Genomic DNA, 16920 nt, shown 5'->3' on the forward strand with positions numbered 1-16920 from the left:
TATAGAAATAGGCAATCTTTTGTTTCTGACTTATTTCACTAAATGGTGTGTTTGTGAGATTCATTCAAGTTGCTATATGTAGTTGTAGTTCATTAATTTTTATTGCTGAAAATATTCCATTTATATGAATATACTACAATTGATTTATCTATTCTATTAAATGGACATATGAATTTTCAGCAATTATAAACAAATCTAGCATAATCATGTGCTTTGGTCACACATGCATGTATTTAGGTCAGGTATACCTAAAATAACTCCTGTGTGATCAGCTTAGTAGACAATATCAAGCTATATTCTGAAGTGGTTGTACAAATTTATGCTTTTACAAAAAATATGTACTTTCTGTGTGTGTGTTCCAACTGTTCCATGTTCTCACCAACACTTAGCATTATTAATCTTTTTAATTTTGGCTATTCTCGTGGCTACAAAGTAGCAACTCATTGTGGTTTTAATTTGCATTTCCCTGATGACTAATAAAGTTGAGTCTATTTTCATCTATTTATTTGGCATTTGTTGATTAGAGCTTTTGGCAACCCAGTCCTCATCTGAGTCATACTAAACTTGTAGCCAAGTGAAATAAAGTATCTGACATATGATGCTATTTAATCATATCTCCCCTACTGACTTAGGTTGGATTTTGGGTGCCCAGAGCAGGTCTGAACATTCTTAATAATGACGGGCCATATTTCTGGTGTGCCCACTTGTTTCAGGCACTGAGCTATGTGCTTGACATATATAATGTCTCTTAATCCTCACAACCAGCTTACGAAGCTCATACAATTATTACCATGTTCATTTTACATGAGAAGAAACTAAAGTGGAGGAGGCAACTTATCTAAGGTCTCACAACTATTAGGTGGTGTGACCTAGATTCAAATAAACACCCTTAGCCACCATAATAACAATCTGCTTCCAAAGATGGAGACATATGGCTGCATTTAAAAAAAAAAACCTTAAAAATTGCTAAAAACTGAATAATAAGGCAAACATGTCATTGTCAAAAGGAGAAAATAGTTCCAAAGTATGACAAAGCATTAATGGTTTTCGAATGTGAGATGTTCTTACAAATTAATAAAAGGACAACCATCTCAATAGAAAATGGCAAAAGTTTTCTGGGGTTAGATAAATCTGGGAATTTCTACTTACTTTTCCGTTCTTGTACCCCAACAATGTATACGACCAAATTTATGACTCTAAGAAGTTCTGCGCTAAAAGCTTACTTTAATGCAGAGTTTTCCAAACCTATATGACAAAAATAGATTTTGGCATCCTGAGTAATTATAATTCTTCAGAACATGCTTTGAAACATGTTGAACTCTATTATCACCACGGCTTCCTCTGGTTTCTAGTCTGGTAAAATCTCCAAAAAAGGAAATGAAGTTAGTTTTGTGCAATGTTTCTCAACCTTGATACTCCAGTAGTCCCTTCTTATCTGTGGTTTCGGTTACCCACGGTCAACTGCGGTCCAAATACATTAAATGGAAAATTCCAGAAATAAACAATTCCTAGGTTTTAAAGTGCACACCATCCTGAGTAGCGTGATGAAATCTTGCACCACCCAGCTCCATTCTACCCAGGACGTGAATCATCACTGCGTCCAGCACGTCCATGCTGTATATGCCACCCACCCGTTAGCCACTTAGGAGCCATCTCAGTTACTGGATCCATTATCACGGAATGTTCAAGTAACTGTTATTCTACTTCATAGTGGCCCCCAAAGTTCAAGGGCACTGTGCCTAATTTATAAATTAAACTTTATCATAGGTATGTAGAGGAATAATGATTCAGAACTATCAGTGGTTTCAGGAATCCACTGGGGGTCTTGGAATGTATCCCCAGCAGATAAGTGGAATTGACTGTATTGATATTTTGGGGCAGTACAATTCTTTGTCGTGGGAAGCTGTCTTATGTACTGTGGATGTTTAGCAGCATCCCTGGCTTCTACCTGGTAGATATTAGTACTACCCCCTCACCGTCCCCAAGTTATAACAAATAAAATTGCCTCCAGACACATCCAAATGCCTCCTGCCCGGGGGCAGATCATTTTCCTCCCAACCACTTGTCTAACCTGACTGGCTTCTAAGGAACTTATGGTATCCCCATGAATATGGACCACTGTCTAAGCACTCCCAAAATGGCACAGAGTTTCACCATATTTTGATTTCTGTTTCTCATGATGTCCACTATTTTTTTGTTTTACTACAAGGGGGTAATTGTTCCATCTCTTGTCTTCTAGTCTTTTTTATTTTTTAGAATTTCTTAAATCTCCAGGCACACCCAATCACATGCAGTTCCCCTGATGCCAGGTTTCCTCTTACTAGTTGAATTTTCTCCTTTCCTGGGCATGCTCTTAATCACCAGTGCCAACAAAGGCCATGCACTTGTCTTTCTAAATCAAGCCTCAATTCTCCTAGGATGCCTTTTCCAACTAGGTAGAATTAAGTTCTTTTCTCTAAGCCTCATACCCTCTGCACAGCCTTCTACCAGGCCCCCAACAACACATTATGCATATTTACGCGACTATCTCTCCAATTCCTTGAGGACAGGGACTGGGTCCTATTGGTTTTCCAATTCTCAGCATAGAGTAGGCACCACAAGTATAAAAGAACAAAGGAGTGAAGTATAATTTGGGATAGGCCAGCAATTGCATCCATGAGGGCCTGGGTAGATTTCAAGCAACACTGAGCTCATTGACAGCCTCCTTACCAGCTTTCTTCTAGGAACGTTCTCTTTGCTTGTCTCCAGGAGGACAATCTTCACTCCCAAGAGAAGGTAAATGTACCACAGGTACCAGCTTTGTTTTTCTCTCTCTCAGCTATGAACATGACATTATTTGCTTCATCAACTTGGTCCAGACTGTTACTGCAAGTTTTCTCATTCCAAACATAAGGAGAAAAGTCTCAGCATTTTCGCAAACCTCAGTTTATTCTGGTCTGTGTCATTTTTTTTTTTTTTAATCCTTGGAGTGCACCCTCCTTTCCAAGTTTTGGGAGGCCCTTCTGGACCTGAGTTTCTCATCTCTTTATTTCCTTCTTTTTATGTCCTGTTGGGGATTATTTCAAGCTTTAAGCACAGAGTTTAATTCTTGGGAATGCTTTGACTTTACCAGAGCTGTCCAAGATAGTGGAAATGGGTGGAGAGAAAGATACAGGTCAGAGAAACATTAACAAGGGGCAACTGACAAGACTTGGAGACCATTTGGATATGGAGGAGCGGGAGATGACTCCCAGGTTTCTGTTTTGAGGCAACTGAATGACTGGTGGTTCCTGCTGCAGAGATGGAGGTCACAGGAGGAAGCGGAGGAGGAGGAGAAGGAGGGAGGTAAGGGTGTCTGGGAAGATGCTGAGCCTGGTCTGGGATGTTTAGGCTCTGAGGTTTCCATGGGAGACAAAGTAGAGATGTAGAGGACATAACTGGATATAAGAGCCTGATGCTCTGGGAAGGAAAAAGGTGACTCGGGAGTCTGTTGGCATGCAGATGGCAGCTGAAGCTGAGGTAGTTGACAAGAGTGCTCAGGGATCGTGTGCAGATGGAATAGCCACGGTTAGGGATGATGCAGGAAGAAAAGTTCTTGAAGGAGAACAAGAAGGAGTGGCAAGAGACAGAGAGGAGGAAAGCCAGGAGAGAAGCATGCACCAGAGGCCACTATAAGGAGAGTTTGGGACAGAAGGATGGCCAGCCACTGTAAATGATAGAGAGAGGTGGATTCCAATAAGGACAGAAAAGTGCCTGCTGAATTAGCAACAGAGGATCATTGGAGACCACTGAGAGGACAGCTTTAGTGGAGTGGAGGGGGCTGGAGCCATATGCAGGGATGGAAGAGGCAGTGGGAGACAAGGGAATTGAGGGGCAGACATAGGATGATGGTTAAAGAGGGGTTCGTTCATTCATCCACCCAAGCAAGAAGTGGGGCAGGGGGCCTCCTGTGTACCGGGTGCCACTCAGGGCTCTGGGATACAGCAGTGGAAAACCAGGCAGAACTTCCTGCCCTCAAGGTGTGTACTTTCTAGAGAGATATATTCTGAAGGGAGGTCTCTTTTTAAAAGACAGTTATTAGAATTATCATTTGACTGATGAGGAAACCAAGAGAAGTTAGATGGTAACTCACCCAAGTTTATGAAGATGTCCAAGCTATGGGTCATGCCCTGATCTGCCTGACCCATTCCTTTTGTTTTGATTTTTCTTTTCTTTTTTTTTTTGACTGAATTTCACTCTTGTTGCCCAGGCTGGAGTGCAATGGCATGATCTCGGCTAACCGCAACCTCCACTTCCCAGGTTCCAGTGATTCTCCTGCCGCAGCTTTCCAAGTAGCTGGAATTACAGGCATGCGCAACCACGCCTGGCTAATTTTTGTATTTTTAGTAGAGACGGGGTTTCTCCAGGTTGGTCAGGCTGGTCTCTAACTCCCAACCTCAAGTGATCCACCCTCTTTGGCCTCCCAAAGTTCTGGGATTATAGGCGTGAGCCACCACGCCCAGCCGACCCATTCCTTTTTAGGCTGCCTGAAGGGAATGGAGTTTAGCCATACAGAAGGTATAACAGTGTGGGGAAAACTATAGATGTGAGGTGAAGAATTGTTCACGTCTGGGTGGGCCTACTCAAAGAAAAGTGTTTGCTTGGCCTCACATTGTTTAACTCCAGCTGTACTTTATGTTGGGCATTGTGTCTGGGCTCAAGTCCCCTCCAATGTGAGTGGGAGGTACTGAGATCCACATGTTCCCACTTGTTTCTGAGCCAGAGGTTTGAGAGGCAAACTGTGGGAGACCCCCAGTGCCCCCTTTCCTGTGGGACTCTGATGCACATGGTTTGACTGGTGCTAAACTATCTCTACATCCCATTGCTGAGGCCAAGTACACTGATCCAAGCAAGGTTCCATGTGATTAGATACAGAGGTGCTGGACAAAAAGAGGGTCTTTATCCTTTGGGGATGGTGAGCTTAGGGACCAGGTTGGGTGGCTCACAGCCATTTTGACTGTCTGAAGAAAATGCCAAGTAGAGATGAACAGAGCCAAGAGATAAAGAGGGAGATCAAGCTCTATTTCATTTGAACTCCTGGATCCAGCTCTGCTGGAATCTATCAAGAACTATCTCAGACATCCTAATATCTTGAACATTTTGACACTTGCAACTGAAGGAGTCTGACCAATATAGTTTGTCAGGATGTTATTTGTGACTGTGTGAGATATATTATATTATTGACTTTTGCAGTTAACTGACTCCGGGGGCTTCTTCCATGAAGCCAGATGTGTTTGCCATTTTCTAGGTGTCAGCAGCCCTACAGTGATTGATATGGTTTGCATTTGGGTCCCCACCCAAATCTCATGTCAAACTGTAATCCCCCATGTTGGAAGAGGGGTCTGGTGGGAGGTGACTGGATCATGGGGGCAGATTTTCTCCTTGCTGTTCTTGTAATAGTGAGTGAGTTCTCACGAGATCTGGTTGTTTAAAAGTGTGTAGCACTTTGGCCAGGTGTGGTGGCTCACGCCTATAATCCCAACACTGTGGGAGGCCATGACGGGTGGATCACTTGAGGTCAGGAGTTTGAGACCAGCCTGGCCAACATGGTGAAACCCAGTCTTTATTAAAAATACAAAAATTAGCCAGGTATTGTGGCACACACCTGTAGTCCCACCTACTTGGGAGGCTGAGGCATGAGAATCACTTTAACCTGGGAGGTGGAGGTTGTAGTGAGCCGAGATCACGCTACTGCACTCCAGCCTGGGTGACAGAGCGAGGCTCTATCTCAAAAACAAAATAAAGTGTGTAGCACCTCCCCTTTCTCTCTCTTCCTCCTGCTCCAGGCATGTAAGACAGGCCTGCTTCCCTTTCGCCTTCTGACACAGTTGTAAGTTTCCTGAGGCCTCTCCAGCCATGCTTCCCATACAGCCTGTGGAGCCACAGCCATTAAACCTCTTTTCTTTAAAATTACCCAGTTTCAGGTATTTCTTTATAGCAGCGTGAGAATGGACTAATAAAGAGATGAGTAAGACATGGGCTTACAACATGGCTGTGGAGATGATGACAGCAACCCCTTACAAAATAATTACGCTCAATAAAATGCTCTACATCTCTTTCTCTTCAGTCGCAATCATAGAGAATGATTAGTTAGCAATTCCAGGTAGGATTTGGCAAGGATGGACTGAACTGGAGAGATGTTCTGTGCACTAGGAGCTCTGAGGAAGGTGGGCTGGGAGGGGAAGGAGATGTACTATGGATTCTTTCTAACACTCTGTTCTGGGTGCCTGTGCTAAGGGGTTGATGGGTGACAGAGGGAGAGAGGAACAGGTAGTCTGGGGAATCTCTGGGTGTGTCCACTGTGAGTGGAAGGGCTGTTTCTCATACCTTTCCCATTCCAGCGTGGGCATGTCCCAGCTTGACTACCACCGGGAAGTGTGGGGCTGTCACCTGAAAGAGACAAGAAGAAGTCACTCTTAACATCTCAGAGCATTGCCGCCAAGGCTCTGGGTGCTGCTTGTTCCATAGAAAGATCCATTCACTTGATATGGTCGGGAATCCCCACAAGAATGCTTTGACAGATGGTCACCCAGCCATGGCCCAAACACCCTCAATGTCAGTGCTTTTGGCTTCCAAAGGAAGCTCTGAGCTCTTAAGACCAGCTTGTCTGGGGCACCCATCAATCTGCAGAGACAATGGAGTGGGACAAACCAACTGGTTTCCAATCTTGGCTTTACCGCTGTGCAACTTCAGGCAAGTCATTGCATTGACCCACGCCTCAGTTTCTTCATTTGTCAAATGAAGACGATAATAATAGTATCCCATGGGGTTGCTGTGAGGATTGAGTTATTACGTGTGTGGCACTCAGTGAATGGAAGCTTAATTATTCCTGGCACACTCCTGTCTTACATTATTCTCTCTCTCTTTTTTTTTTTTTTTTGAGATGAGTCTTGCTCTTGTTGCCCAGGCTGGAGTGCAATGGCGCGATCTCAGCTCACTGCAACCTTTGCCTCCAGGGTTCGAGTGATTCTCCTGCCTCAGCCTCCCAAGTAGCTGGGATTACAGGTGCCTGCCACCATGCCTGGCTAATTTTTGTATTTCTAGTAGAGATGGGGTTTCACCATGTTGGCCAGGCTGGTCTTGAACTCCTGACCTCAGGGGATCCACCTGTCTCTGCCTCCTGAAGTGCTGGGGTTACAGGTGTGAGCCACCGCGCCCGGCCCATCATTCTTTCAAATAACACTTCAACCACCTGAAAACTTTCATTACTTCCCTTAAGCCTCCCCAGGCCACCATACGAGGCTGCTTAATAATAGCGGCCGTGTCTGCCTCTGGCACAAGCGTTTATCGACTGTACCACATAGGCTCCGTGCTGAGCGACTGCTCTGCATCACCTCCCTTAGGAAGCCACATTTGAGGACAGCAGCCTTGCTGGGTTGGTTCCCTGCTGCACCCCCAGCTCCTAGAACACGGCCTGATCCAGGCAAGGTGCTCGATACTGAATCTGTCCTTCAGTCAGACCTCTCAGCAAGACCTAGGAGGCATGCATGCTTCTCCCTCTGAAACAAGTGAGACAGTTGGGCTGGAAAGATTGTATACTTCCCCACACACACCATCACTTAACCAGGGAGCTAGGAAGCCAGGACTCAGGCCTGAGCTTTGCTTTCCCCCTTTCATGCTGTTCATGCGTTTTTTGAGAGTGTTTTCTTGATTTCTAGAAGTACATTTTGCATTGCTTGAGGGCAAAGGTTATCCCTCCTAGTTATGTACTAATAACATAACTTCCTTCCATGTGGACCATTCCCAACTGGGGGCCATCCTGACCCCTTCTCCTCGGCTGTCCATGGAAAGCACTGTCTGTCCTCTTACACTGTGGGCACCGAAGGAACCCAGCCTTGCCCTCTTGATGTCTCTTGCCTGGTCTGTCCTGTAGTAGCTGCTGAGCCTCTGCAGAAGGCCGCCTGCGCATCACAAAGCCATTCTGTGGCCCTCATCTCATTTTACCCCCACACTGGCCTTAGAAGGCAACCAGGGAAAGTATTTTAATCACCATTTTACAGATAAGAAAATCGAGACTCGAGTTGCTGGGAAGGGGTGGAGCTGGGACTTGAACTTGGGTCTGTCAGACTCCCAGCTTGAGTTGAACAGTTCCCTTTTAGTCTAGCACAAGAGTGGCCTGCAGTAGACTTTAAATAATTTTTTTTTGAGACAGAGTCTCACTCTGTCGCTCAGGCTGAAGTGCAGTGGCACGATCTTGGCCCACTGCAATCTCTGCCTCCTGGGTTCAAGCGATTCTCCTGCCTCAGCCTCCCAGATAGCAGGAATTACAGGCATGTGCCACCATGCCTGGCTAATTTTTGTATTTTTAGTAGAGACGGGGTTTTGCCATGTTGGTCAGGCTGATTTTGAACTCCTGACCTCAGGTGATCCGCCTGCCTCAGCCTCCCAAAGTGCTAGGATTCCAGCCCCGGAAACCACTGCGCCCAGGCATAATTTTTTTTTTCTTGATTTCAGGCTAAAATTTACCATATCCTGGTGTCTATGGTGAATACATACATGTTAAAAAAACAGCAACATTTGATTTTGATTCCAAAAGCAATAAGTACTCACTATAAAAACTTTGCGAAATATGATGAGATTAATTGAAAGAACCTCATCAATTACCTTATTGATTGATATATATATCAATTACCTTAAGTATAAAGAAGTCAATAAAAATCATCCTCAGACTGCTAACAGTTTTGGTTTATTATCTGCTGCTCTTTTAAAAAAATCTATATTGAGGTTTTCTCTTGATTTGTTCTGTTTTTACAAAATTGGGAGTATAGTGGATATCCAATCTTGGTTCTTGCTCTTTCCACTTAATATTATGTAATGAGAATACTCCTGGTGGTTATTACTTGTTAACTTAATAATAATTATGAAATAGTTCACATATGGAAAAAGCCTTAAAGAGCAATACTACAGACATCAGCTTGCTTAAGAAATAAAACATTGCTTAGACAGCTGAAGCCCCTGATGTACTTTTTTTTTTTTTTTTTTTTGAGGCAGAGTCTCGCTTTGTCGCTCAGGCTGGAGGGCAGTGGTGCGATCTCGGCTCACTGCAAGCTCCGCCTCCCGGGTTCACACCATTCTCCTGCCTCAGCCTCCCGAGTAGCTGGGACTACAGATGCTTGCCACCACGCCCGGCTAATTTTTTGTATTTTTAGTACAGATGGGGTTTCACTGTGTTAGCCAGGATGGTCTCGATCTCCTGACCTCGTGATCCACCCGCCTCAGCCTCCCAAAATGCTGGGATTACAGGCGTGAGCCACTGCGCCGGAAGTCAAGTTTATGTGTCTTGACTCTCCATCAAGCACTCTCTCCATCAAGGCACACTTTTCTGGGAATCATATGCATATCTGGGGTGTAATAAATGCTTCCCCCCCATGATAGTGATCAATAAAATAATATCAAATCAATTCCGTGGGCACAACTGAATGAGAACTATGTGGCTAGTTCTGTGTCTTGTGCTGGTTGGGGCACACCGAAGGTTGAGACAAGATTTCTGCCCTCAGAGGATTTATTATCTGCTTGGACCCATGGGCTGTACAATGAAAGAGCAGAGTGAGGCAGCATGGCAGGAAGCTGTGGGGTACGTTGCAGTCATGTGCAAGTCTCCAGAGCACAGCCCAACATTTTTGGCACCAGGGACCAGTTTAGTGGAAGAGAATTTTTACACGAACTAGAGGGGGATGAGGGGATGGTTTTAGGATGATTCCAGAGCATTGCATTTATTGTGCATTTTATTTCTATTATTATTACCTTGTAATATATGATGAAATAATTACACAACTCACCATAATGTAGGATTAGTGGGAGCTCTGAGCTTGTTTTCTTGCAACTAGACAGTCCCATTTGGGGGTGATGGGAGACAGTGACAGATCATCAGGCATTAGATTTACATAAGGAGAGTGCAACCTACATCCCTCGAATGCGCAGTTCACGACAGGGTTAGTACTCCTATGAGAATTTAATGCTGCCTCTGATCTGACAGGAGACGGAGCTCAGGTGGTCGTGCGAGTGATGCGGAGTGGCTGTAAATACAGATGAAGCCTCACTAACTTACCCACAGCTCACCTTCTGCTGTGCAGCTCTGTTTCTAACAGGCCATGGACCTGTACCGGTCTGTGGCCCAGAGGTGGGGGACCCCTGCTCCAGAGGAAATGAGGCTCTGACCAGGGTTCTGAAGGATGAGTAGGTTGTGGGTGGGTGGATAGAAGGCACAGAGTTCCCCAAGGGTGAATGGTGCAGACCACCACGGTCTTCCCGTGGGGCATGTTTAGATTCTTCATGAGCTCTAATAAACAAAGACCCATAGGGAGGAAGGATTTATTTTATGCCACTTAATATGATTTTTTTTTTTTTTTTGAGACAGAGTCTTGCTCTGTCTGCCAGGCTGGAGTGCAGTGGCACAATCTCAGCTCACTGCAACCTCTGTCTCCTGGGCTCAAGCAATTCTCCTGCCTCAGACTTTCGAGTAGCTGGGATTACAGGCATGTGCCACCATGCCTGGCTAATTTTTGTATTTTCAGTAGAGACCGGGTTTCACTATGTTGGCCAGGCTGGTCTGGAACTCCTGACCTCAGGTAATCCACCCACCTCGGCCTGCCAAAGTTCTGGGATAACAGGCACGAGCCACCCCTCCCGGCCACTTAATATGATTTGATCTGCAATAAATCTATTTTGCAGGTGATTGCTGAACAGAATTGTATATTTGAACGGCATGTCCTTCTCCAGGGTTCTTAAATGAAACTGGAGGAATGTGTTCGTTGTTAGAAATTGTGGAGTAGGTGCTGTATCTGTATTTAGAGAACACAGAAAGTCAATCTAGCAAAATTTGAGAATGTTTAAGTAAGATATTTCACAGAAAACATTTCAGAATTCATCAAAAGCAATGGATTTTCCTGATACTAGGGGAAAATTTCCTTTGCCTTTTTTTTTTTTTTTTTTTGAGATGGAGTCTTGCTCTGTCGCCCAGGCTGGAGTGCAGTGGCGCGATCTCGGCTTACTGCAAGCTCCGCCTCCCGGGTTCACGCCATTCTGCCTCAGCCTCCCGAGTAGCTGGGACTACAGGCGCTCGCCACCACACCCGGCTAATATTTTGTATTTTTAGTCGAGACGGGGTTTCACCGTGTTAGCCAGAATGGTCTGGATCTCCTGACCTCGTGATCCACCCGCCTTGGCCTCCCAAAGTGCTGGGATTACAGGCGTGAGCCACTGCGCCCGGCCTCCTTTGCCATTTTTTACTTTGACTTGTGGGAAACGGCATTCTTTTTAGAACCACGTATGGGCTGCCAAGACTCCGGGGTAGTGCTGGGGACACAAAGAGGTAATTTGGGGCCAGATTATTGGGGGCCTTTGAAACCAAAGAGGGGAGTTCAGGTTGCTTGGATGGACAGTGGGGAAGCAGGATAGTTCTGGAACTGGGGAGTGACCTGCCAGCTGTGGGCAGGATGGATTTGTGCTAGTGGTGACTGAAGGGCCAGGGGCCAGTTTGGAATTCATTCTAAAGACACTAAATGCCACTGGTTGGGCCTGGACTGGGAAGAGATGGTAGAGGGAGTGGGAGCACTCCCAGAGCTTTTCTTTTCTTTTTTCTTTTTTTTTTTGTGACACTTCTTTATTGAAATAATAGTATTAAAATGACCAGAGAAATTCAAGACAAAAATTGTCTACAATCTCATCGTCTAACCAAATCAGTGTTTGCATTGGTCCACATTACATTATAATTTTTATATGTCCAATAAAACCCCCAGGATACTTTACAACAATATTAGAGGTAGAATTTTGCATCTATCTTCTCACTTAATATTATACCGTAAGTGTTTTCTTATTTTTGCTACAGATGTTTTTATTTTCTTCTATCTTTCCCCACTCCCCTTCTCTAGACCAGGTAACTAATCTCACCTCCCCAGTGTGTCTGGGGTGTATTCCTCCCCATCCCTCACCACGTGCAATCTTTGCAAACATGTACGCACGGATATGGCTGAGGCTGATGTTTGTATTTTTGAAAATAGCTCTTATCTCTTAACGTCACAGCATATACACCCCTCCTCCCAGTCAATAAAGATAGTTCTATCCCGATAGTTTTTTTTGTTTTGTTTTGTTTTGTTTGTTTGTTTTTGGAGACAGAGTCTCGCTCCGTTGCCAGGCTGGAGTGTAGTGACATGATCTCAGCTCACTGCAACCTCCAACTGCCTGGTTCAAGTGATTCTCCTGCCTCAGCCTCCTGAGTAGCTGGGATTACAGGCATGAGCCACCATGCCCAGCTAATTTTTGTATTTTTAGTAGAGACGTGGTTTCACCATGTTGGCCAGGACGGTCTTCATCTCCTGACCTTGTGATCCGCTTGCCTCGGCCTCCCAAAGTGCTGGGATTACAGGCATCAGCCACCGCGCCCAGCCAATCCTGATAGTTTTAATAATAGCTGCACCATCTACACATGTACACATGCACTGGTTTCCTATTAATAGACATTTGTGTTATTCATTCTCTCTCTCTCTCTCTCTCTCTCTCTGCTACTATAAACGAGACTTCATTAAACATCTTTGTACACATGTCCTGATGAGCTAGTGTTTTAATTCCTCCAGGCCAGGCCAGGAGATTTTCAAAGGGAGAACCAGCAGAATTTGGAGACATTCTTTTTTTTTTTTTTGAGATGGAGTCTCGCTCTGTCGCCCAGGCTTCTATTTCTAAAGTCAGTTGTTAGAGCTCAAGAAATGAAACCGGATGCCACGGCATTGCATACGGGGTGAATCAGCCACCATATTACCTCCAGGCTAAAAGTGACTGTATTTATTGTCATGTAAGAAGGGCCAGGAACGGGACCAGGCACTTTATGGATGGTAGCATCCTTTCCCTCCCCCATGTTATAGATAAGAAAACACAGCGCTGGCCGGGCGCGGTGGCTCACGCCTGTAATCCCAGCACTTTGGGAGGCCAAGGCGGGCGGATCACAAGGTCAGGAGATGGAGACCATCCTGGCTAACATGGTGAAATCCCGTCTCTACTAAAAATACAAAAAAAAAAAAAAAAAAATAGCCAGGTGTGGTGGCGGGCACCTGTAGTCCCAGCTACTAGGGAGGCTGAGGCAGGGGAATGGCGTCAATCCAGGAGGTGGAGCTTTCAGTGAGCCGAGATCGTGCCACTGCACTCCAGCCTGGGCGACAGAGCGAGACTCCGAGACTCCGTCTCAAAAAAAAGAAAAAAAGAAAAAAAAAGAAAGAAAGAAAACACAGCCCTTTGCCCGAAGCCAGACAGTGAAGACGGTGCTGCTGCCCTGTGGCCACCCCACTTCCAAAGCTGTTCAAACGGGTGTCGAAGGCCATTCCCACTTCTACCCCTTTGCAACATGCCAGCCCCTCCCCAAACACAGACAGGTCACAGAGGACAAAAAACATCTTGCCGGCTATTTTCTCTCTTCCCTTCCCAACAATAGCTTTATTTAGTTCCCCTGGGGATGCCGAGGTCTGCATCAGCCCCTCACAGGCTCCCTGTCCCGCTCACATGCCCCGGGCACTCCAGAGTGCAGCACTTCCCAGTGGCGTAAGAGGCCTGACATCCTGTCAGAAGGGGCAGACGGATTTTGGAAAACAGAGATCCCCACCCAGATAAGGGCTTTATTCAAAAGAACCCAAAGAAACCAAAATACGCGGGGGTAGCCCAGTGCCTATGCTGGGTGTTCCCTTAGGAGGATTAGAGATGGGAGTGGAAGCCCAGGTCAGCCTAGTCACAGCCGCATCCTCAATCCACAGAGTCAGAGAAACAGGACTTTAGAGTGGCCCGGACAGCCTCCCACCAAAGGAGGCAACTCCTCCTATGTTCTTGACTCTGAAGATTTAAATAGGCAGAGTCTGGTCCTACGTAAGCGATGGGAAAATCAAGATCGAGAAGAATCTGGAGGAAGAAATCAAGGACTGAAGTCTGGGAAGACTTCCAGGAGGAGCTGGCCTCCATTTCCTGCCTCCAAGGCTCTGCCTGATCCAGCTCTCCCCCATGTCTTCTGTTTCATCTCATGTGTCTCCCTCCTCCTCCTCAGCCCAACCGCTAACTCCCAGTTACAGCCTACTGACCTTTCAGTTCTTTACTGAATGTGCCGCACTCCCTCCAGCCACGGTCTTTGCATAAGCTGTTCCCTGTTTCCCTGAGATACCCTCCCTCACACTCTTTTCTAGGCCAATCCCGTCTCATACTCATGTCTCCGCTGAAATTCTGTCCCTGAAAAGCCCTCCCTGGCCACTGGTCTCCAGTAGGCACTTCCTGTTATCTTCTCTATCTCACTCTGAGAGTTCTCCTTTCCTAGCTCTAGAAACCATTTAGAATTATACATTCATGACTGGGTGCGGTGGCTCACGCCTGTAATCCCAGCACTTTGGGAGGCCGAGGCGGGCGGATCACGAGGTCAGGAGATCGAGACCATCCTGGCTAACACGGTGAAACCCCGTCTCTACTAAAAATACAAAAAATTAGCCGGGCGTGGTGGCGGGCGCCTGTAGTCCCAGCTACTCAGGAGGCTGAGGTGGGAGAATGGTGTGAACCCGGGAGGTGGAGCTTGTAGTGAGCCGAGTTCGCGCCACTGCTCTCCAGCCTGGGCGATAGAGCGAGACTCCATCTCAGAAAAAAAAAATAATAATAATAATTACACATTCATCTTCTTTTTTAAACTGTCTGTTTCTCCACTCCCCGTAGGTGGTCTGAGGACAGGAACTTTGCTTATTTTGTTTACCACTGCGTCTCTAGACTCTCCACAAGGCCCGGCAGACAGTAAGCGCGTTTGTTGAATGCGTATTAGACGAAGTCTCCCACAACAAGCGGGAGAAGTCATATGCGAACAGGCAGAGTCAGGAGGAATGTGGTGATTCGAGTGGAAGGTTTGTTGGGGATGCAGCCAGAATTAGGGCGGACAGATCAGGAATGGCAAGCTTGGGAGGGGCCTGGCACCAGAGGTAGGAGTTTGAACTGTGTTTCATGGCTACCAGGCAGCCGTCGAGGGTTTGGATGCAGTGGGGTAGACACCTGTAGAGCAGGCTTTAGGAAGAGTTCTCTGGAGGCTGTGGAAACAACAGCTCATATCTCTTGAGCCCTTAGTGCGTACCAGGCATGGGGTTAAGCACTTTACGTATATCGCCCCACATAAGCCTCTTGATACTTCTTCTATGAGGTAGCTCCTATCTTTATTCCATTTTACATACATGGAAATAAAGGCAAAGAGAGGTGAAGTTTTTGGCCTAAGATCACTCAGCAAGAAAGTGGAAGAGCTAGGATTCAGCCAGAGCCACCCGCCCCTGCTCCGTCCTGCATGGTGCCGCCTCTGGACAACTATGATCATCCAGCGCTTCCCCTGCACCCAGAACTGGAGCACGTGGGTGGAGGCCAGCAGACCTGTTAGGACAAGACTGGCTGCAGTCATCACTGGGCAGGGCAGGGCAAGGAGGCAGCAGCATGAACATGGGTAGAAGGACGCCAGTTCACTTCTGGCTCCCACATTTACAGTTGTGAGCCCTTGGGTAAGTCACCGACCACTCTGTGACTCAGTTTCCTCCTGCCCCAAATAGGAAGATCACTTGAATCCCACCAGATTGATGGGAGGAATGGACATTATAATAGATTTTGGTCACTGAGGAGTTGGTCACTGGATGGTTGTTGCTAGTGGAGGGGTGCAAATGAACTTAGAGGATGCCCAGGGCCTGGCTGGCCTGGAGTAGAGGACGGCAGTCTGCCCTTGCTCTCATCTCCTCCACATCTATGATCTCAGGGGCACGGCAGCAAGTGGGGGCCGTGGGATGTCAAAGGCTGATCTGTTATTCCTTGGAAGCAGGAAGGGAAGGGAAGGGGAAGGAAGCCTGAGGCCCAGGTTGTGAGCAGGGAGCACGTTACGAAGCCTTTGACAGAAATGGGGCAGCCCGGAAATGGGGTTTGTGGTAGACATTTAAAACAGACTCATTCAACAGAAAGCACAGGAGCACTCCCACGGCTGCTTCATAAAGCTTAACCTTGCTGTGTAGCATCTGACAGACTCTCCTTGGAATTTTAAGCACGGCACATAGAGACACTCCCGTCAGGAGGAGGAGCACAGACAAGATGACCTTTGCAACTCTTCTGTAATTCTGCCATGTTGTGACAAATGTACAAAATGCCATTTAGAGGAGTGAAATGTGGAAACGCAAATATGTTAAGACAAAACTTCACAGCTTACGGGGCTCTGTGTGGTCTGACCCCTGCCTTCTGCTCCAAACCCATCTTACTCACACTCCCCCATCAGCCTCTCTGGCCCAGGCTCAGTGGCTTTCTCCCCAGCCTGGATACTAGTATACTAGTGCTGTCCCCTCTGGCCACAGGGGCTTTGCATATGCTGTTTTTATTGCCTGTAGCGAAGTCCCTCTCTGCTCCTCTTCATTCAGCCAACTCTTTATTTTTTATTTTTTAAATTTTTAAATAATATTTATTTTAAAAATAATTATTTATTTATTTTTATTATACTTTAAGTTTTAGGGTACATGTGCACAACGTGCAGGTTTGTTACATGTGTATACATGTGCCATGTTGGTGTGCTGCACCCATTAACTCGTCATTTAACATTAGGTGTATCTCCTAATGCTGTCCCTCCCCACCCCCCCACCCCACAACAGGCCCCGGTGTGTGATGTTCCCCTTCCTGTGTCCATGTCTGCATGCTTCAGAAGTCAGCTCCAACATCACCTCCCCAAGCAGCTGGCTTGCATCTCCCTGCCTATGTCACAGCCTGCTCATCTGTTCTTCCTTCTTAGCCATTTCAAATGGATCTGTGTGATTGTTGAGGAATGTCTGACTCCAAGAGAAGCGGTGGGGCAGTGTCTGTGGCTGCTCAACATTGAACCCCCAGGCCTCTCCTGAATGACAGACCTGCCTCCTGATCCCGGCCGCCAGGTGCTGCTGCAGAACT

At 46.3% G+C, this 16920-nt stretch overlaps 1 protein-coding gene across 10 annotated transcripts in view; it reads right to left on the minus strand.

Moving 5' to 3' along the window:
- The window catches only part of SYN3 (synapsin III), a 546668-nt gene that overhangs the window by 77612 nt on the left and 452136 nt on the right, over nucleotides 1–16920 (minus strand). For all 10 annotated transcript variants that reach the window (XM_054675522.2, XM_016939061.4, XM_016939062.4 and 7 more), the window contains exon 7: nucleotides 6346–6408. In XM_054675522.2, the coding sequence (XP_054531497.1) occupies nucleotides 6346–6408 (63 nt within the window). The remainder of the gene's footprint in view (nucleotides 1–6345; nucleotides 6409–16920) is intronic.

Source organism: Pan troglodytes, chromosome 23, assembly GCF_028858775.2.
Source record: "Pan troglodytes isolate AG18354 chromosome 23, NHGRI_mPanTro3-v2.0_pri, whole genome shotgun sequence".
Classification (NCBI taxonomy): Eukaryota; Metazoa; Chordata; class Mammalia; order Primates; family Hominidae; genus Pan; species Pan troglodytes.